Source organism: Malania oleifera, chromosome 8 (assembly GCF_029873635.1).
Source record: "Malania oleifera isolate guangnan ecotype guangnan chromosome 8, ASM2987363v1, whole genome shotgun sequence".
NCBI classification, from domain to species: Eukaryota; Viridiplantae; Streptophyta; class Magnoliopsida; order Santalales; family Ximeniaceae; genus Malania; species Malania oleifera.
The window spans coordinates 27299306-27321791 of record NC_080424.1 but is presented as its reverse complement, the minus strand read 5'-3'; the positions used below and the strand labels follow the sequence as shown (position 1 = coordinate 27321791).

General features: G+C 34.0%; 1 protein-coding gene across 2 annotated transcripts in view; it reads right to left on the bottom strand.

Annotated features, from left to right (window-relative positions):
* The window catches only part of LOC131162458 (uncharacterized), a 58495-nt gene that overhangs the window by 5083 nt on the left and 30926 nt on the right, over positions 1-22486 (bottom strand). For both annotated transcript variants that reach the window (XM_058118954.1, XM_058118956.1), the window contains exons 11-14: positions 14380-14459; positions 5342-5661; positions 5155-5246; positions 4945-5065 (exon numbers count right to left, since the gene is read on the bottom strand). In XM_058118954.1, coding sequence (XP_057974937.1) covers positions 4945-5065; positions 5155-5246; positions 5342-5661; positions 14380-14459 — 613 coding nt within the window. The remainder of the gene's footprint in view (positions 1-4944; positions 5066-5154; positions 5247-5341; positions 5662-14379; positions 14460-22486) is intronic.

The following is a 22486-nucleotide window of genomic DNA, read 5'->3' as shown; positions in this document are numbered from 1 at the left end:
CTGGACTTCTGTTTTCCAAGAAACAAAACATTTTTGTCATTGTTACCTACTAATTGTAATTGGCATTAGATTTCCTCATATTTGTATATCCTATCAAATTTGATGTTAGTGTGGTGTGGTGTAACCATGAATATATATATATAGCGGGAAATAACAAAAAGTTGGGTTGATACTTTTACATCTGCATTTTTGTATTTAAGGGCAGGTTTGAGGTTGTGTTGGCGGATCAAGATTAGCATTTAATGATAGCTCCAGAAATCTTTGTGATTTATCTGATATTGCATCAAGATAATTTCCTGTCTTTACTAGGGAGGGAAAAACTTTATGTTACTTTTTTTATGTAGTGATGTTTTAAGAATTGCTTTTACTCCATAGGATTATTTATGTGAACATAGGCTGAGGTACTTCTTGCTTTTTTCCTATGGTGGATGTGGAGTCTTAATGTTCTTAAAATTTGGCGAGTTTAGTTTCTCCTCTTAGAATTCATGAATGACAGACAATAGCACTATGACTTTTTTAGAAACTCTGTCAATCAATTATCTACTATGAAAGTTTGAAATTTGTCATATATATAGTTGCATGTATGTGTTTTGTTTGCGGGTGTACTAGAGTTGCTTTCCTCTATGTTGACGGCCTCTTTTGTATATTTATCACTATGAGTTTTACATGACAATTAATGTGGCGTTAAAATTGTTTTTAATAGCTACTTTTGTTGGCCAATTTCTGGAATTCAATACAGTTGCAGCTCTAATGCATGAACAAAAGTGCCACACATTTGCTTTAAACCCATTGAATTCATAGAACCTGGAGCTTCAGAATCGCTGCCATTAACTGTGCAATTAAAACTTTTCACATGTGCAGACCCTGCAAAGCTAAGCAAAACATGGACAACAATCATTGAAAGATCCTAACACATGACCATATCATAGATCTTTTATAAGTTGCCATCTCCAAAAGAAATATATGTAATATTCCAGTTATGTTGAAAAGCCTATATAGTTTCTATTATTCAAGATTCATTAGGCACATGACTTTATTATTCTCTTCAAGCATTGTAATTTAAGCTTTTATAGCAACCATTTTCTTTATTGGTCTTCCAAGCACTGTAATTTAAGTAATCTAACAAGCATTTTAGTTTGCTTATTCTATTTTTTATACGGAAAATTTTCCACCGGAGATTGGAAGATGAAACATAATGTCACGAACCAAACTACTACCCCAAAATTTATTAAAAGGGAACTAATTCATTGAGATATGATTTGCATGAGGACTGTACATTGAGTCCCATAGGAGACAATTTTGTGGTTAAGGGATATTTTGGAACCACTTATGCAGAAGTGCTTTTCAGAAAAAGTGTTGAATTTAACAAGTGCCGATAATAAGCGCTAAAAGTACAAAAGTTATAAGTGGCATTTGGTTATGTTTAAAATAAGTGCTATTTGGATACTTTTATTATAGGGCACTAATATTAATATTTTTTAATTAAAATTTTCACCAATAACTATTTTAATTATTTATAATTAAAATTTAAATATTTACTATTAACAAAAAATTAAGATTATAATTTTTAATTAATAATAATCATATTATTAATGCATATTTATAATATATTACTATCATATGAAATTATGATAAAAATAATATTATTAATTGAATTTAAAATATTAATTTATTTAATGTTAATTTAAATCAATAAATAGTTCTTGTTCAACCTAGGAATGAGTTATCATAAGATTCATAACTAATATGTATTTTTAAATATATTTTTAATAAAAATATTAATATTTCTATAAGTAAAATTTTAAAAGATAATTAAATTTATTTTATAATTAAATATTAAATATTTTTAATTTAAAATATTAATTTATTTAATGTTAATTTAAATCAATAAATAGTTCTTGTTCAACCTAGGATTGAGTTATCATAAGTAATATATATTTTTAAATATATTTTTAATAAAAATATTTATATTTATATGAGTAAAATTTTAAAAGATAATTAAATTTATTTTATAATTAAATATTAAATATTTTTTATTAACTTAAATAATGTAATATAATATTATTAATTACAGCATATGATTATTACTAAATTAAATTTTTAGTTTATTTAATGTTAATTTAAATTTATAGATCGTTCTTTTATTCATTCCAGAATTTAATTATATTTTATTAATAATTAATAAGTTATAATACTAATTTTTAATTAATAATTATTTTTATTTTTAATTAAAATTAAAATATTTTATTAAGTAAAAATAATATAATATTATTTTTTGATTTACAATAATCTTGTTCTTAATTTAAATTTATAACATATGATCATCATATTAATTTATGTTAAAATAACATTATTAATTAAATTAGTATTTCTAATTTTAATATTAGTTTAAATTAATAGATGGTTTTTCTTATTCATTTAAGAATTGAATTATGTTTCATTAATAATTAATATATTATATATATTACAGTACATAATAAAATAATATATGATTATTTTTTAATATATTTTTTAAATTATAAAATAGCCACTAAATTTATTATATTCACAAAATTGACCCCACCTATGAATAGTGTCACTTATAAGTGACCAAAAAGCTATCTTAAATTGCTTATCAAAATTCAATTAAATAGTTTTTTAAAAAGTGATTTTGGAAAAACACTCATTGCAATTTAAGCATTTGTCGTAGCGCAAGCCAAACGCCACTTTTTTTGTATAAAAGTACTTATTTTAAGTGATAAGTGCTATAAACACTTTTTTTTAAGTGCTCCCAATGGGGGCTAAGTATTTGAGGTCACAACCTAAAATTCTATGTATGAGGTCTCAACTTCAAATTCTATTAGAGGTGAGAATGGAAATGGGATGGGAACTCGGGCTCAATATAGGCTTCTAAAGGAAAAGATCCATCTATTGTGAATTTTTTTTTTCAAGTGAGGTCACCTATCCGTGCCCCTAAAGGAGCGACCTCAGGAACCTGCTACCCCCCAACCCACATCCTACCCCAGTGCCATAGAGCAGCACCTACCGCGACATTTAAGGCTTTCAAACATTTATTGGATTGGTTATTCAAATTTTAGTAATTAAAATGAAAATTTCTATTTGAAAGCACAATATCTTGCCATATTCTTGTTAGTTGTCAATACAAATGTAATAATGCAAATTAATACTATACAAATTTCTCTTATTTATTTGTAAATTCATACAAACAAATGCATCAAGACTGTTTGTTTCAAAATGCCGAAACAGATTATGTTCATAATATTCTTCCTATTAAGTTGCCCCACAGCATAATGCAAGTATTTTGCTAGTGAGGATGATTTTTTTTTAATAGAAGAAGAAGATATATTAGATGGAGAGAAGAGAAATTACAACCTAGAAAATAATATACAGTATTTTTCTAGAAAGGATGATAATGATACAAAATTATTATTTAATATATAAAAAATGATACAAAATTATTTATTTTTTGTAACATTCACAAGATATGTATTAATTAACAATTTGATATGAACAATGATTTATTTCAAAATATATATATATATTTAATAAGTTGATTTTTTCTCCCCATATTGTTCAACTTCAACTTAACACTTTATCATGTTAATGATAAATTCCAGAATTAAAATTGTAATTCTAAAGCTTAGGCTATACAACATAACTTCCTGGTCTAAATTTATTAGATTTCTATTACTTCAACTAATAAAATAATAGAACTCATTTAATTTACAGTGTGTTTTTATGTGACTAACAGATTAATAGACAGTATCTCATTACGAATTAATTTTGCTTGATAAATTTATTTATCACACATGATTAATGAGCGTGAAAAAGAAAATTGTCAGTAGCAAAATTAAAACAAAAAAATTTATACCTTTACTAAACAATGTTAGTAACTTTAACAAAAGGATCCAAAATACGTTTAAAATCTTTTGTACAAAATTTAAGGGCTTATAAAATTTAAATATAGGTATAAGGATGTGTGTGCTTGAAAAAAATTTATGACCGTGACACCCGCTTCCCGCCACATAACATTTGCTTCTCCTATTTCCCATGATACCTGTTACTATAACACTACACAACCCACTACTGCTATTTAAAACCATGGTGAAAATATAATTTTCACAAAGTTTCAAGGAGCCATGCCCCCTCCCCCACCATGCTATCTAAAACCGTGTCAAAAACATTTTTTTTGCATCAGTTTTGTGAACTAATAGCAACTTGAATTCACTCTCACTGTCAAGAATATAGTGTATCCTGATTAGGAATCCTCTAACCAGGATAATTGTGTTCTCTTACAGCATCAACCAGATTCAGAAAGAAAACAAACACATTTGCTATGTACATTTCACAGGCATATATTTTTAGAATAATTTGACATAAGTTGCATCACTCAATAGAATCCATGAGAACTGAAGAAACTGGATGTTAAATTTCAGATGAGTACAAAGTTTTATGAGTAACTGGCAAAGAGAGAGAGAGAGAGAGAGTCTGATGCACCGACTTTCTCAGGAAGGTTAATTGCAACTCAACACAAGCTAGTTTTGCACTGAATTCCTTTAAATTTTATGAGAAAAAAATTTCACCTCAGAGGGCTCAAAAATACCCTAGAAAATGAGGTTTGATCCAGATAGATTAAATGACTGGTATGGTAAACCAATTATTAGAGTTCGACTCATACTTCATGGCATGGTCACAACAACACTACTGGCACTTTTGATGATGCACCTCAGGATTCATCATTTGATCAGCCAAAGGAGTCAAAAAAATAACAGGAATGTGAAAAGACCAGGACTAGTGGGAAAACCATGATGACATAAGAAGGTATATGGCCCTAGGGAAAGTTGAAAGGGTAAAAAAGTATTCATGTAAACTAACCCAGGTGATTGATATTTTAGAATTTCCTATGTGTACATCCTATACCCGTAAATTCCATGTACAACTGACCTTCTCTGTGTTGGCACCAGAACTGAAGATGCATAATGGTTTTCCGAATATCTCCTTGGCAACACTTAATAAACTGCTCTATCATGTGAGGTTGAATATTGGCTCTTTCTGCTGCACAAACCTACAGAGCAATTACAGAATGAACCAAAAAATACAGATTTTTCACAATAAGAAGATTAAGTAGAAGGAAATTGCATTGGAGGCCCTTACCATACATAAATGGCAAAGCAGTTCCTTTGGAGAAGGAATAGTGAAAGAAACTTTTAGCCTGTTCAAATTGTCTGGCAGGGGAGGAGTACTACCTAAAATTTATTACAATAAATTTTAGTAACAAAGAAACACATATATATAAAACATCAACAACCAATGGAGCTATTTAAAGCAGCAAGTCTCTTACTGTTGCTGGTCAATATCATAGGCTGCTTTGCTGTTTCAGCAAGTTGCTGTATTGCAGCAACAAAACCACGATCTTCAATAGATGTAATATCCACATCCTCAAAAAGAATCAATGTTTTATCATCTTGATGACAAGCAATTCCATTTGACATGGAGAAAAATTGCCCGTATGTTTTGAGATCAAGTTGAGAGTCATCATCAGATAAATGTATCAATTCAGTTACTTCACTGTTGAGCTCTTGGACTGCTGTAGTATCAGATAGAGATGGAAATGACTTCATAATATGCTTTCTCCGTGGACCCACTGTATTTTCAAGTGACCTGAAAAAGAAAAGAAAGTTCTGTACGGAGTGTTGCAGATAACAAAATTATTACATGAGATGAGTATTGTCTTCTATTAAGTCGCGGGCAATTGTAGAGGGTGGCTAATGCTGGCCCCAAGAATAATATCATAAGCTACAACTCCCAATAGCAGGCAAGTGCTTCAGCATTTGTTAATAGATCACAACATATTCACCAAATAACAATTTGAAAAAAAAAGTAATAAGAATAAAGAAATAAACACAAGAAGCAAAAGCCAGTCTAAGACACAGTAACAAAGAAGCCATATGAAAATGGTCGGTATAAACATGCAGCTGGTATTGAAAGTTGGCAACACTAACAAAATTAATGGGCTGTTGGTTTCACTTTTGTTTTCTGTTTTCATTGCTGTACAATGAAGAAACAAGTTCGTTTTATGACATTGGTTTTCTATTTATGGTGTCAGTTTTTGCAAAAAAATTGAAACCAATTTTTATGATTTTCAGTTGTTGTGGCAAAACATTGTTACATTAACTTTAATATTCAGAATTGAAATTTATGGATTTAATCATTCATTCTATACAAAATTTTTAATTAAAATTAAAGTAAAATGACCATGTGAATCATAATTAAGCTAAAAATATCTATAAATTTTCTAAAATTTTGAAAAAAAAAATAATAATAACAAACATTCAAAAAATCATTTTTACCAATTTTGAAGTGCATTGTACAATAAGATTGTTCTTGGAACACTAAAAAATAAGTTCAAAAATATAATAATTAAACAAAGAAATTATAATTAACTTCTAAATAATATGATATATTTTACATTCTTTTGCATTTTCATTATTTTAATCATAGTTTTCAATTCTTACCTAATACAAGGACAAAATTTTGAATGTGTGTTTTTCATTAGATAAAGATAGAATTTATAAGCAAGAGAGAGGACATCTCCTTAACGAAGTCTGATAATCCTCAGGAAAACCAAAAAGAAAATCACAAAAATAAACAATGACAAAGAACTCAAGACGCCCTTAGAAGAGACTTCCAATCGAGCTGAGCTTCTGAAACACACGTTCCCTTGAAATTTCCATAGCCCATACACCATAAAGAAGCCATAAACAGAATCTTTTCCCGCACCAACCAATATGGTAACTTCTTCCCTGCAAATATAAGCGCATTATGTTCCTTCCACAAGCCCAAAGACACTGCAAATATAGCACAATTCCATAATGCAATTCCTTCCTTCTTCCTCCCAAACCCCACAAAAGAAATTGCCAAGAACTCCACTGTTTTAGGACAAACCCAGCTTTCTTCAAAGTACTTGAATAACTTGTTCCAAACCTTCCATGCATAATTGCAGTGCAGGAAAAGGTGTAAAGCAGACTTTGAACAATTAAAGCATTGCATATAAATATCACGAAAGTGAGCCTTTAAAGGTCACCTCATCTGCAACAAGCCATTAGTATTTATGCTATTAAACACAACCAACCAAAGAAACGCTTAGATTTTAGGGGGAATTTTGACCTTCCAAATAACCTTATAAAGAGGAAAAGAGGAATTTGTCCGAACCAAGAATTCAAAGAAAGATTTGCAAGAATAGGCTCCCGAAGAATTCAACAACCAATATCGGCTATCATTTTTGGAGGATACCCTACAATTATTCAACATAAACAATAAAAAGATAACTTAATAGTTCCCCATAATTCAAGGCTCTCTTGAAATGGAAACGCAAAGAGGGTAAAGGACCATCTGAGTCTACTATAAATGAAGAAATGGGATCATTTTGCCCTGAACTCAATAAAAAAATAAAATAATAATAATAATAATAATAATAATAATAATGATAAATAAAAAAACAAGGTACGGAGGAGGACTAAACAATACTCCCTATCCATAGGTCTTTCCAAAAACGGATATGACAACACTTATGCAAAACAAATTTAGTATGGGGAATAAAGAGAGGGTAAATCTGAGATATAGCTTTCCACAAACTTTCCAAAGATCATCTAAAACCCAAATTAGTATCCCATCCATTCCCATCAAGTTCAAATTTACTTCTAATAACTCTATGCCACAATGAAGAAACCTCTAGCGGTAACCGCCAAAACACTTAGCCAAAAGAGTCGTGTTTATAGACATCAAATTTCCAAGACCCAAACCACCTCCCGACTCACCAAATGATCCCTCAAACCCACTACCCTTAAGCAAAGAAAATCTCTCATAATTCTCTCAATCCTACTACAGACAACCATTGGAATTTTAAAAATAGGAAGAAAATACATGGAATACTAGAAAGACAGGCCTGAATTAGAGTAATCCTCCCTCCCAAAGATAAAAGGGCTCCCTTCCACCCATCTAAATCCTTGGACACTCTCTCCACCGCAGGATCCCAAAACTAGATTATATAGGATCACCTTCCAATGGAATCCCTAGATAGGACAATGGCCAACCCAACTCGGCACACCCAACTTCCATGGCTAAATCCCTAACATGCTCTGCAGGCACATTAATAATTGCAATACCACTCTTACCCAAGTTAATATTAAGCCCCAAAACCCTTTCAAAGATTTTAATTTTGAATGTGAGTTCAATTGGGTTTATAGTCTACTCTAGTTTCCAAACAAGTTGATAGTTTTTAGTTTCTATTTCAAGTTTAGCTTTTGTTTCTGGTTTTTATTTCTATAATTTTGACAGTGATAGTGACCAAAGTTTTAAAAGCAAAGGCATAGGACAAGGCATTTTTAACCCTTATGAAGTGAGGGGTAAGCCTTCAAGCATTGAGGTGCAACTCTTTTCAAATTTTATTCTAGACAAAAAATATGTAAATAAATTACATAAATTTTAAAATAAATAAATTAGAACTTACAAGTAAAATGTTAAAAAAACACATAATTTGTAAAATACTTGTCGGCTATGCCAAAAAAAAAAAAAATCACTAACTTGATTCATTAAGTAAATCATGCTAAGAGATAGACATAACATTAATGTTCAATTTATTTTCAATATCTAAGACACAACTCAATTATTTTTGAAAGGATGAGGTTGAAGAGTCTTCGACTCAAACTCATATGTTCCTTTCATATAAATATGTAGTTAAAATTTTCTAGCCAATTCTAAATTGAGATTCACACACCCAAAATGCATAATCCTCAACTGAAAAAAAAAGGTACACAGGGTGTGTATTTTATACAAATGTATAAGCCTCAGTATGTAATGTGTTGGCCTTCTAGGAATTTGGTATTTTAGACAAAGCCTCAAGGTGTTCTAGGCATGCCTGATCTTGAGGCAAGAATTGATTGAGTCTTTTAAAACATTGAGTGATACCAAACGACCCCTAAGTTTAACAGCTTCATTTAACTCATAAACAAGTGGGGAATTTGTTCAAAAAGAGCTCACTTCTGTTATTTTTCACTCACTAGAGAACAAATATACAGTTAATACATCTACAACAAGTTTGGCACAAATAAATACTTCTACAGCATTCATGGCAGATGTACAGGGACACATTAAATCCTTTATAGCGAATAGGTCAGCAATCTAATCAAGAAGAAATTTATGCTGCAAAATATGTTATTGAATAATGAAATTGTATGACTTTATGACCATCCCTACAGACACAACTCAATTTTCTCAAGATGAAATCATCAGGTAACCAAACAGCAGCAATCACCAAATACAGATCTCATAGAGTTCAATTCCCGTTCTCAACCCATGACCAATATGAGCTCGAAGCTTAGATAGCTTACAATCTGGCACCCAGCAGTCTAAAAGGATTTTGAAAAAGAAATGAGGTGATCTAAGTGGCATAAGGTTACTGGAGCTTTGGACAAAAGAACCAGGATTTTAGGAATCATATGCTGGTCTAATTGAGCAAGGGATCATCAGTATCATTGTAAACAATCCTGAAAACAAAATTCAGAAATATATATATATATATATATATATAATCATATGCTGGTCTAATGGAGCAAGGGATCATCAGTATCATTGTAAACAATCCTGAAAACAAAATTCAGAAATATATATAACTGATACTAAAAACTGAAAACTAGCAACTCTAGGTTATGTTTCCAAAATTGAAAGAAAAACTGAAAACCTGATTGTGTGCATGCTTATTTTTGTCCTTGATCAAATAACAATTAGTTATCATAGCATCCTTAAATCACCATAAATTTTTTCACACTCAAATCTCAGCGATTCTATAGTGCACAGTTATTGGAAAATGTTATAAATCTAGCCTTTGAAACAAATTTGAAGCCTTAATCAATTAAAATAAGGTTCGAATGATAATCAGAAGAATAGAACTTAAAAGAAATGAAAATTACTTGAATTTTATACACTTAAATTCAGTTTTTAGCAGTCCAAAAGTAATCCTATCACGTATGAAGGTTTAAAATGAAGAAAATATTTTTGGATTGCTCTCCTCATTTTTCAAAGTTTTATTATAAATTTTACGAATATTTTTTAATTTATTTTACTTTCTCTTTATTAAAAAAAGCAAGACAATTACCTCCCCTAAAGTTTCACAAAAAGACATGAATCTGCTCTAAGGTTTCAAAAATTTCATAGATCTCTCCTAAGGTTTGGCAAAAAGGCACATACCTCTCCTAAGGTTTAAAAATTTCCAACCTCCCCTTACATTTGACTTTTGGGACACTTGTACCCATCCCTAGGCTTGTCTTTTTCCCAAATATAAGGGAAGTTCTGCCTCTTTCTAACAAACTTTAGAAGAGGTCCGGGGAATTTTTTATTTTTGAAGCTTTAGGATACTCCATGTCTTTTCGTCAAACCTCAAGGGGAATGAGTGTCATTTACCCTTAAAAAATTGTGCACACTACAATTAATCCAAAAAAAGAAGTCTAGATTGTAGAAAAAGGTAGTCCCAAGTCCCAACTGACAACCAGAAAATGAGCGTTTTGAGGTTTTATGTCATTACAAAAATGGAAAATAAAACTAAGAAACTGAAAACTAGCAACACAAACAAATGCATTGCACCACCTATTTCATTACTGTAGTACAACAAAAATCAAAAACAGAGATCAGAAATTATACAAAACAGCTTCTAAAAGTTCTCTTAAAGCTTGCAGCTTATCAAATGAATAACAATCAACAGTACAATGTACCAAAAGATATGGGTTGTCCTGAACTCAGGCTCTTTTGGCCCTTCTCACTTCTCATTCATTGGGACTCGAGATAAATTCTATCAAGTTAAACACATATCCAAAATGCCTCTCAATATCAAAAAATATATATAATTTTAAAAAATAAAATATATATATTGAATCAAAGATATTCAAGGACTGCAGTGTTTAGTACCCATTAGTTGAATGGATAGCCTGATCAAGTGATGCTGTATTTTTAGACTGTTGAGCAGCTCAACGGCCCTATTCATCTCTCTCTTTCTTTCCCCCTTGCGATTCTTTTCCTCCCCCCCCCCCCCCCGGTGTGTTCACTGCAATAAAGATTGGATCTGGTTATGATGAGCCAAGCAATGACAATCCTTTGATCTGCGTCTAGATACGGACAAGGGCAGATCATCGTTGCTCGTGGTCGGGAAGAATGATGTTCGGTGGTTTGTTGAAGGATTGACGGTTTTTCGTCAGATGGAGAGGGGTTTTCGGAGTTTTCACAAGGATATTACAAGCTATTGGCTGTCGATAAAGTGGACGAAGGTGGAGAGGTGAGGGATGCAGAAGATTCATGAATGTTTTTTTGCGATTTTGCGAAGGAGTTATGAAAAATTGAAAATACTTGGGAGTTATGGCTACAGATGATCATCCACGTTTCAGATTGTGGAGGCAGGTCGTGCTGGAAAGTAATATACAGGGAGGCAACGGTAGCAATAGTCAAGCCCTCTCTGGAGATTGAATTATGGCAGCCATTAAACAGGATAGGTGCTGTAAGTGTGACGGTGTAGTTCAGATGACCAAGGCTGAGCTTCTGATGCCAGCAACAGTTGCCGTTAATCTGCCAGAACCAACCATAGCTGACCAGTCGTCAAACAGACAGCAATCTCCTAAGGCTGCAAACTTTGTCAACCAGTCATAATTACCTGAGAAGGTAGCTAGGGTTTCAACAGAGGTGTCGTTCATTTCAGAGGCTGCTAGGGCTGCATTCAGGGGGGGAGGAAGCAAAGAGATGTGAGCCCGGAGGTATGATTCTTGTTTTGGAACTGACCCAACTAATTGATAAGAAGATGGTCCTTTTTTATATAAACTGGGCCATTTAGTTGAGCAAGCCCAAGGCTTGGGTTTATCCAAGTTGGGCTCTAATGAGGAGTCTAGGGCAGGTTCTCATTCTTTGGGTTCTATTGAGAAGGTAAATGGTGAAGGTCAGGATGCTGGACAGGGAAATGGGGAATCAGACAAGTCAGAGCCGGATTTCAAGAACGGGAAGGACCAGATTTCAGTTTTTAGAAAGCTCAGGAAACGAGCACTGGGAAAGAGGAGGTTAAACTTCACGTTCAGAGTCCATCACTCCAAACTTCAAGTCGAGCTGATCAAACTCTGGCATAAATCAGACTATTAATAGTTCAGAACTAAAATTAGACTACAGTATTAAAAATGTAACAAAGCTGGAAGAGTGTCAAGAAATGGGAAGGTAAGATGTAAAAATCCAGGAGCAATTATGGGGGGATATTGATGACATCTTGTGCCTGAATTTTGATAGATTTGAGGGTAGTAAGGTGTATGCTTGTTGGAAATTAGTTTGTATGGGCGCTGAGATGAGGAAGGTGTTTGATCAGAAGACAGAAAATTCTGGTGTGACAGGTTAAGGAGAGACTCTAGAGGAGAATTTAGCATATAGAAGGCTCTCTTACAAAGAAGGAGGTTGGTTGCAGAAAGGAAAGAAAAAGAGGTTAAGAAATGGGGGGATATATAGGATTCAAAAGGTGATGATTTGAGCGAATTTGAATGTGGTGGGAGGTTATTGTTGGATGAGACTTGGAAACAATATGGATACGCTCCTAATTATTGCGAAAAAGAAGGAAATTTATCCTTTATGTTCATCCTGCACTGTTGGAAGGTTTGGAGGGAGTGACTCTTTTTGAAAATGATGGTTTAGTCATAGTCTTAAATTTCCACGAAATTTCCGTGGAAATTTCCGATTTCCGTCACCCTCGAAATCGAAATGGCATTCAATTTCCATCTTGCATAATTTCCGTCGAAATCTCAATGAATCATCCGAAATTTATCGAAATCTTGAAATTTTAGCGAAACTTGCCAAAATTTTAACTATACAATAAAATTTCCTTGAAATTCAAATGAGAAATTTACGAGTGAAGTGAAATTCTATCTTTATTTCTTTTATTTATTTTTTCGGAACAAAAGATTATTACAAGTGCTTTTGAAATTATATGAAAAAATAAACTTATAGTAACATTTTATTTAACCATTCATGTCCAAATTATCATTATTTGTATAATAAATAATATTTAAATGATTTATGAATTTCATTTGTATTAACTGAATATGTTTAATGTATATTATCTTAAATATATTTGATACACATACTATTTTACAACTTTTACACCTCATACAAAACATAGATGTATTTAATTTGTAATATACTAGTCCTAAAACTTATATTATTATGTTTGTTAACCATTTCTAAAGCTTCACAAAGAATTTCATGCTTTATTACAGAATTGCGTTACATTTTCAAATCGAAATCGAAATTTCTGTACTTTTGGAGCTTCGAAATTTGAGTCGAAATCGAAATTTAAGACCTTGGGTTTAGTCAACAATTCACAGCCTAGGGATGGAATATTGCCTGCTCCTGTGAAAGAAATTTCGAAGGAGGATTTAGAAGCCCCAGATCTTTTGGATAAGCTGGATTTAAAGTTGAGTGATATTGGAGGAAATGAGGTTCGCTTGGATGGTGGAATAAGTCATAAATTGACGGGTCAAAGGGAATTAACAAGTTTGAAGAGTTCAGTAAATTACGATGGAAAGGGTCTGAAAAGGGGTGTCCCTGGTTAGTTTTATCTGGCTTCATGATGTGATCTTCAGTTTTTTTGTTTCTTTTTTTTTTTTTTTTCCTGTTTTTTTGATGGACTCCTTGTCCCTGCAGGTTGTAGCTTTGTTTTCCCTATCTAACATACTTTCCTTTACTATCAAAAAAAAAAACAAGTGATCATAAAAGATAGTTCACTCTTTCATTGACCATAGCACAATCCTAGACTATTTGCCTATGGAAACTGACAATTAAATAAGGCAACAAAAGTTTAAAATAGTTAGTACAGTCCCCTTGACCAAAAGGGCTTGGGGAGTGATGCAACCTATATATACCTAGTTTTGGGACAAATTTGAAATCTGAAGAGGACAAAAGATAAGAAAAAAAAAACAAAATAAGGGAAAAAGAAAAGGAAAGAAAACCAAAACCAAACCTAACAAGCCAGTTGATGGATATGTTATCAACTGCATGGGCCAATAATGATGATGATGATAAAAAAAAAAAAAACAACTATGTTTGTGTTTGCTCTCATCAGCATAGTTCGCAGTTCATTTTCTGTTTTTACTTCTTTCTTTCTTATATATGGTCATACCTCTCCATTCTCGTTAAAATGTTTTTATTTCCTATCAAAACAAAATGCATACCTTCAAGCATGCAACATATGTCAAAGGAAATTAAGGCATGTATTCATCACTGTAAGACACTATTATGCAATCTGGAAAAAATAACAGATTAATTTTCTAGCTTCATTGTGCAACTGCCAAGGAGAGTTTGACAAACCATTTTAGTGAATGTGATTCTAAAGCCTCTCCAATTCTTAGCTTGACAAGGGCTCCATTTCGCCAGTCTGATGTATTGAGCTGTGTGGACCACAAATAAAGAATAATCAGCTCTATACTTGTAAATTTGATCTAAAAAATTTTTTTGAAAAAAAAAAGTGAAATTAAGTAAACTGAACAGTAATGAATTGTATATCACTGTGTGAAGTAAAATAGTCCATAAATCAAAAGGCAGACAAAGCAGGTCAATCTGCCTTTTGTTGTCAAATTTTAATTATATTTTGGCCACTGGAAAGCATTGTAACTCATAGAATTAACCATCAAAAAAGTAATGCACGTGTCATACCAAATAAGAGAATAATAAAGGAAACAAAACAAACAAGTTGCTTCCATAAAGAGTTGCAGATAAAGTAAGTAAAATGCAGTTACTAGAAGAACAGAATGAAAACTTCTCAGAGTTCCCATACCATGAATTCTGCGTGGAACAGTTGAGAAACAATTCAACTGTTCCTTTGGGCTTTGGGAAACAAGAGGCAAAATTACCAATTTTGGCTATAAACATAAGCAGCTTAGCCCAGTGCACCCACAGCCTGTGGATTGCCAAGTAACTTATCTCCCTCACTCTCTTTTGATGGAAGAATTTCATGTCTTTATTCAAGGCTGTCTTTAGAATTCCTGTTGGAATCACTTATATGCTGGAGAAAATGCTGATGCTCTTTTTTTGACTGAATTTGTAGAAGAGAGAAGGGATCAATAAGTTAATGGGAACTGGTGTGTTCACATAAAGTCTGGGATACGGTATCCAAATTTTTTTTTAAATAAAACAAAAGAAATTATATTAAGAGATACAAGGAAGAATAAAACAAAAGGAGGACAAAAGAGTCCCATAGAATCATAGACTAACAAAAGCTAAACTGAAAAGAACCACCACACTAATTAAGACACCCTATTCTAATACCCCTCCTTCATCCCTCCCATCGTAATTTTGTGCATTTAAGGATATCCAACTCTCTTACACTTCTTATGAGATCCAGCTAATCCAAACCCCTCCTATTCAGTTGATCCTAGAGTTGTCAACTTTATTTATAGATATGGCCTCTGGAGACAAAGCCTGCTGCCTATTAACCAATTGACTAGCAACATTCAAACTACTTTCTTCATCATTAAATAAAAGAACCCCTTCCAAATCTACTATTGGGGTCTCTCAAATAAGAAGCATTATCCAATAAGAAGTACCATGTTAAGATTTCATCTGTTAACAAATAATTATCTCAACCTAAATCACTATAATACTCAGTCACCATCTTCATTTGAATGAATGTTTTAAAAGGCTCCATCAAGACTCGCCACGCCTCGAGGCATTTTAGCCTCGAGACTAAACGCCTCGAGGCTCAATCTAAAATGCCAAATCCCAAAAAGGCCAACAAATTATATGCTGAGGCTTACACATTTGTACAAAAGGCATGCCTTTGTGCCTTTTCAGTTGAGGCTTACGCATTTTGGATGTGTGATTCTCAAGTTAGATTTGGCTAGAAATGTTTAATTCCATGTTTACATAAAAGGAATGTCATAATTTGTGTTGATTCTAAAACTCTTGAATCTCAAAGTTTCCAAAATAATTGAGAGTTGTATCTTAGATCTTGAAAACAATTTGAACTTTGCATAACTATATCTCGTCATGTTTTATGTAATAAATTCAAGTTAGCAATTTTTGAATGGCCAACAAGTAGTTTGCAAATTATATTTGATTTTTTTAACATTATATTTGTAAATTTCTTTTTTTTTTCCCCTTTTCTACAGTATATATGTGAAATTCTTAACTTTTTTTATTTTTAGCATATATGTAATTCATTTACATGTTTTTTATCTAAAAAAAATTACCAAAAGGCTTACACCCCAATGCCTTACCTTAAGGCTCATGCCTCGCCTCTCGAGGATTAAAACACCTAGCCTTACGTCTCCGCCTTTTAAAACATTGATTTGAATCATCCACCCAATTTCTTCACTCACCTCCTTCCCAGCTTTTAACATTGCTAACTCTAGAAATATTTGGATCATACTCAATGTTTCATTTTCAGCAATTTGGCAGAACATTCTCTGATTGGGAAGTTATTATGGAAATTTCCTCAAAGGTAGACTCCCTTTATCACGAAGCTTATTAAGAGTAAATTTGGTCGTTAAGGTGAATGGATCTGAAGCTAGAACTGGTACTAAGGTTTTTCATGCAAGTTCTTGGATATCTATGTTTCAAATTTCTCATCTGTTCTTTTCTTTGACCAAATATAATGTGATAAAAGTTACAGAGGGCCATTTTGGAAAGATAATGAAGAGGAAGGATTTCTCTGTTTGTGGGTTTCCTCACTTTATTGCCTTTCTGGTGTAGGACAAGAAGCAAGACGTTAGGAAGATCCATGTTGGAGACTACTTGAGAAGAATTGGAATGATAATTGTTGGGTTTAATTAGTAGTTTATTATGTATTTAGTTTAATTAGTATAGTGCTACGTGTATTTTTGGGGTTTTTTTGTAATATTTGTGTAAAGTAGGGGTTTGTTTGCAATTCATGTAGTTTTAGGGGTATGTGTGTAATTTTATGGGTTTAGGCATTCTTATGAATAGTGTGTGAAAGCCATGATGTAGGCAGTTGATGAATTTGAATTTGAAGTGAACACGAATTTTCCCGCTATTATCTCCTCTCTTCTCCCTTCCCCCTTCCTTCATTTCTTCTAATTTCTCCATGGCTGCAGAACCTTGATGCTGCCCCTGCACCATTTGGTATCAAAGCCCAACTTCGATCTCCATACTTCCATTTCAACCCCCCCATCGTCCCCTTCTCTCCTCTTCTGCCATGTTCTTCTCCCTCACTTCTTCTTTCCTTCTCTCCTCTGTTCTGTAACTTCTTGGTCCCTATTTTCTGCTTCTTCTTCTTTCTTCTCTTCTTGTCCTCTAGCTTTCAGTCCACTCATTCTCCCTCACTCTTCTCCCCTTTTCTTCTCCTTATTTTTGTTCTTCTTTCTTTTCTCTGTTCTGTTCTCTCACCCTCTGTTCTGTAATAATCCTCCTGCCTTCTTCTCTCTCTGTTTCTCTTCCACCCTACTCTCTCTGATTCTTTCCTGCCCTCAAATTTCAGTTTAAAAAACTAAAAACAAAAACAAAAAACAAAAGTAGTTCTGCAGTTTATGAACATTTTCTGAAATTCCCTCCGTGTCCCCATTTTTCACTAACCACCTTCCAGACGCCTTCTTGCAACACCACCCATCCCATTGAAAAAAGAACCCCTCGAAACCCACACCCTCCAATTTTCATTGCCGTCCAACCACTGCAGGACACCCCACAAGTAACGACCCAAAAATTCTGTTTTTTTTCTTTTTCCATATTGCTAAAAACATAGAATTACTCTGATACCAATAATGACATCCACACTATCATCCTGGACCCAAAGTGGGTACCGGGGATTTCTATCTATAAATACATACTATTTATGCAGCGGAAAACATAACATACCAAAACCTCATATACAATACCAGAATTCTACTATTTCCATAAATATACATGTGCATTCCCAAAAACCATAAAACATCCTAGGGATTATACAAAACACATCTCCCAGCTCAACACCTACCCTGAATCTAGGACTATACCAACACCTCCTCTACCTCAAAGCTCGCTCCGCTCGCCTGTCTAGATCTCTTGAAATGTTTGAATTTTGGGGTGAGACACCTCTCAGTAAGTGGGATAGAGTATCATCAGTGTGTGGCAACATAAGTTCTAGCGTGTTATAAGTACATATGCTACAAGTAATTTAGTTGTAATATATATCAACTGTAACTGATAACCCATGGAAATTTGTACTTTAAAACATAAGCATACTACATCATAATAAACTTTCATAACATATAAATCATCTGCTATATTTGTATATCACTAAAATTTTCCCCTAAATGGATAGCTAACCGATATCATGTATTACCCCCACATGATTGGGTTGTGCAGCCCGTAGGCAGGACCTAGCAATGGTTGGCCTACCATGCTAAGCCAAAACTGACTCGTCTGTAAGTACAATTGGCCTGCCCAGCCTGGTCCGAACTGCCAGGGGGGCACACTACTCTTCTCTGGGCTCAATCGACTATCTAATCACCAAAACTCTATCTGAGACGTGCGGTGGCACTAATTTGAACTAATAACTACGGTACCGTGCTCTAAAACTAAACTAAGTCATCAGGGTTCTGCTATCATATAGTATATTTCATAAATAACTGTATTATATCTCGTTTCATGAATCTGTGCAAAATCTGTCATATTAAAATTTTTGAATGAACTATTATGTATATATATCTAATCATGGCACTGGGCTGGTTGAGCTGTCACGGCACTAGGGCAGTTGAACTATTACGGCACTAGGCCGGCTGAAATATCACGGTGCTGGACCGGTTGAAATATCAAGGCACTAGGCCGGCTGATCTATAATAGTATACCATATAATATCATACTTTCTGTGATGTCTGTGTCATTCTGAAAATCATTATCAAACTGCGTTTGTTCTGTATAATCATAAAATATTATGGTCTATTAATACATATTGTAAAATATTCACACTTATGCCACACAAGTGAGTGTTGCCCTACAACATACTAACTGTCTGGGGAAAACATATTTTTGCTAAGAAATGATATTAATTCTATTTCTAGAGTTTACACAGTCCAAACATCAGATTTCCCAAAACATACATTAATTCATAAATTCCATTCCCATATACCTATATATCCAGAAAATCATATAAATATTTTCTATAATCAAATACAGTATTTTGAACCAATAGATTTTCTAAAAATACCTGACATAATCTATCCCTTTACCTGATTCCTAAAGAAATGCCTGCAGGGATCCTAAACCGTGCCTGCGGCGCTCGCACTAACCCTGTGAATAATCCTTAACTCAATCAGCTTAACCTCAGAATATTTATCATTTAACATTCCCTAGACCCACACTTTCCAAATAACTGATTAAACTTGAAAAACAACTTCTTTGGAGTGTTGCTTGGAATGCCTGAACTGCAAAATTACTCCGGTTAAATTGCGGAGAATCGCCGCCGGGATCCTGAAATCACATTTATTAGTTGATTCGGGCAAATTTCGGACGAGAAATCGAAGAGAGAGGGAGTGGAGGCCGCAGCCCTAAGAGAGGAGAGAGAGAAGAGTTTAATTTTTAACAAAAATGAACTTAAACCCCTTTATATAGGCTTGCTGGCGCAGGGGAAACCGTCGACGGTTTTCCTGAAACCGTCAACAGTTTGGCCTTTTAACCAAACCATTTCTACTATTTTACCTTTACCTGACCGCGGTAACTCAAAACTGTCGACGGTTTTTCCTAAGCTTAGTGAAACCGTCGACAGTTTGGCACTTGAAATGCTCTCGGTTGTTGTAACCGTAGACAATTTTCTGAGAAGGCCTTAAACCGTCGACGGTTTGGACCTGTGCCAAACCAACTCCTATCTTTTCTTTATTATTTCATTAATTACTACTTTTCGGGTCTCTACATCCTTCTCTCCTTATAAAAATTTCGTTCTTGATATTTGCTATTTAGCACTTATACTAGCATTTGGAAAAAATCACTAAAATTTTATTAATTGCCCTCGCTTATGGCGGAGGAATGTCGTGGTTACATAAACGGCTCTGGAAGATTACAATAACCAAAACAAAACTCTTCCAAAACCACTCAAAACTCAAACTATTACATGCAAATCTACAATTAGATACACCTAAACTACTTAACCTGTACAAAACCTACTTACATACAACAAATACTTACCTGAACTATTACCTTTTCTAGCTAATGCTGGGCCCCATCAAATAGATTTGGGTACTTTTGACGCATTTCCTTCTCTAGCCCCCACGAAGCTTCCTCAACTACATGGTTCCTCCAAAGTACTTTTACTAGTGGAATTTTCTTAGTGCGTAGTTCTTGTTCTTTATGATCTAAGATCTGAACTGGCACTTCTTCATATGATAGTGTATCTCAAATCTCCAGTGCCTCATAACTTATTATATGTGATGGATCTTGGACGTATTTCTTCAACATCGACACATGAAATACATCGTGAATTTGAGATAACGTTGGGGGTAACACTAACCTATAGGCAACTGAATCGATTCTTTCCAATATCTCAAACGGCCCAATGTACCTAGGGCTAAGCTTACCCTTCTTCCCAAATCTCATTACTCCTTTCATTGGTGCAATTTTCAAGAACACGTTATCTCCTACACCAAATTCCAATGCTTGTCGGCAGGTATCTGCATAACTTTTATGTTGATTCTGAACTGTTTTAATTCTCTCTTGAATCAGCTTGATTTTCTCAAAAGTTCACTGTACAATCTTTGGTCTCAAAATCTATTTTTCTCCAATTTTATCCCAATATAACGGAGATCGACACCTCCGACCATACAATGCCTCATACGGGGCCATCCCAATACTGGCCCGGTAGCTGTTGTTATAAGCAAACTCTACCAATGGCAGATACTGAATCCAACTACCCCCAAAATCCAAAACACAAGCCCACAGCATATCTTCTAGTATTTGTATGATCCTCCCTGTCTATCCATCGATCTGAGGATGAAAGGTCGTGCTAAAAGCCAACTGGGAACCCAAAGCTTTCTGTAAGCTCTTCCTGAGACATGAATCGTGGGTCCCGGTTAGACACAATGGACACTGACACGCCATGCAATCTGACTATTTCTTGGATATACAGTTTTGTCAATCTACCCATGGAGTAGTTAACTCTAATGGAAAGAAAATGGACAATCTTCGTCAAACGATCCACGATTACCCATATGGCATTCTGCCCATGCTGTGCTAGTGGCAATCCTGTGACAAAGTCCATGGAGATATGGTCCCACTTCCACTCTGCACTTTATCCCTGATCCTCACCAATTCTGCATCTTGCATCTATGCAATCTTAATTCTCTCCAATAAAGTTGGCTAAAGTACCAGATTAGCAATAAATGTCTAGTGATTTCCCTCTACCAGTTCCACAACAAGTCTTTCTAAATCCATTTTGATCGGATGTTATGCCACCACTACTAATAATAAGGCACTCCCTGACTTCCGGCTCAAAACATCAGCTACCACATTAGCCTTCCCTAAGTGGTAATTGATGGTACAGTCGTAGTCTTTAATCAATTCCAACCACCTCCTCTGCCTCATATTCAACTCCTTTTGTGTGAAGAAATACTTCAAACTTTTATGATCTGTAAAGATCTTACATTTTCCACCATACAAATAATGCCTCCAAATCTTTAATGCGTACACCACTGTAACCAATTCTAAATCATACATGGAGTAATTCTTCTCATACTCTTTAAGTTGATGAGAAGCGTATGCCACAACTCTTCCCTACTGCATCAGAATACACCTCAATCCCTTCTGAGACGCGTCACTATAAATCACAAAACCATCATTTCCTGATAGAATGGTCAACATTGGAGTAGTGACGAGTCGTTGTTTTAATTCCTGGAAACTTCGTTCACAATCGTCATTCCACTTAAACTTAACATTCTTCCTTGTTAGCCGTGTCATAGACCCTAATAGCCTAGAAAATCTCTTTACGAACTGGCGATAGTATCCTGCCAAATCCAAGAAACTTTTAATCTCTTAAACATTCCTCAGTCTCACCTAATTCACCACCGCTTCTATCTTGCTCGGATCTACAAAGATACCATCCCCGGATATCACATGCCCAAGAAATGTAACTTTCTCTAACTAGAATTCACACTTTCTAAGTTTAGCGTACAATTTCTTCTCTCAACTCCTGTAACACCATCCTCAAGTGATGTTCGTGCTCCTTAGAATTCTTCGAATAGACCAGAATATCATTAATGAAAACCACTACAAACTGGTCCAAGGTATTCAGGGAAAACCCTGTTCATTAGATCCATAAATGCTGCAGGAGCATTCGTCAGTCTAAATGGCATAACCAAAAACTCATAATGGACATACCGAATTCGGAACACTGTCTTCGAAACATCCTTTGTCTTGACCTTCACTCGATGATTCCCGGATCGAAGAGCAATCTTGGAATAGACCCATGTTCCCAGAAGCTGATTGAACAAATCAT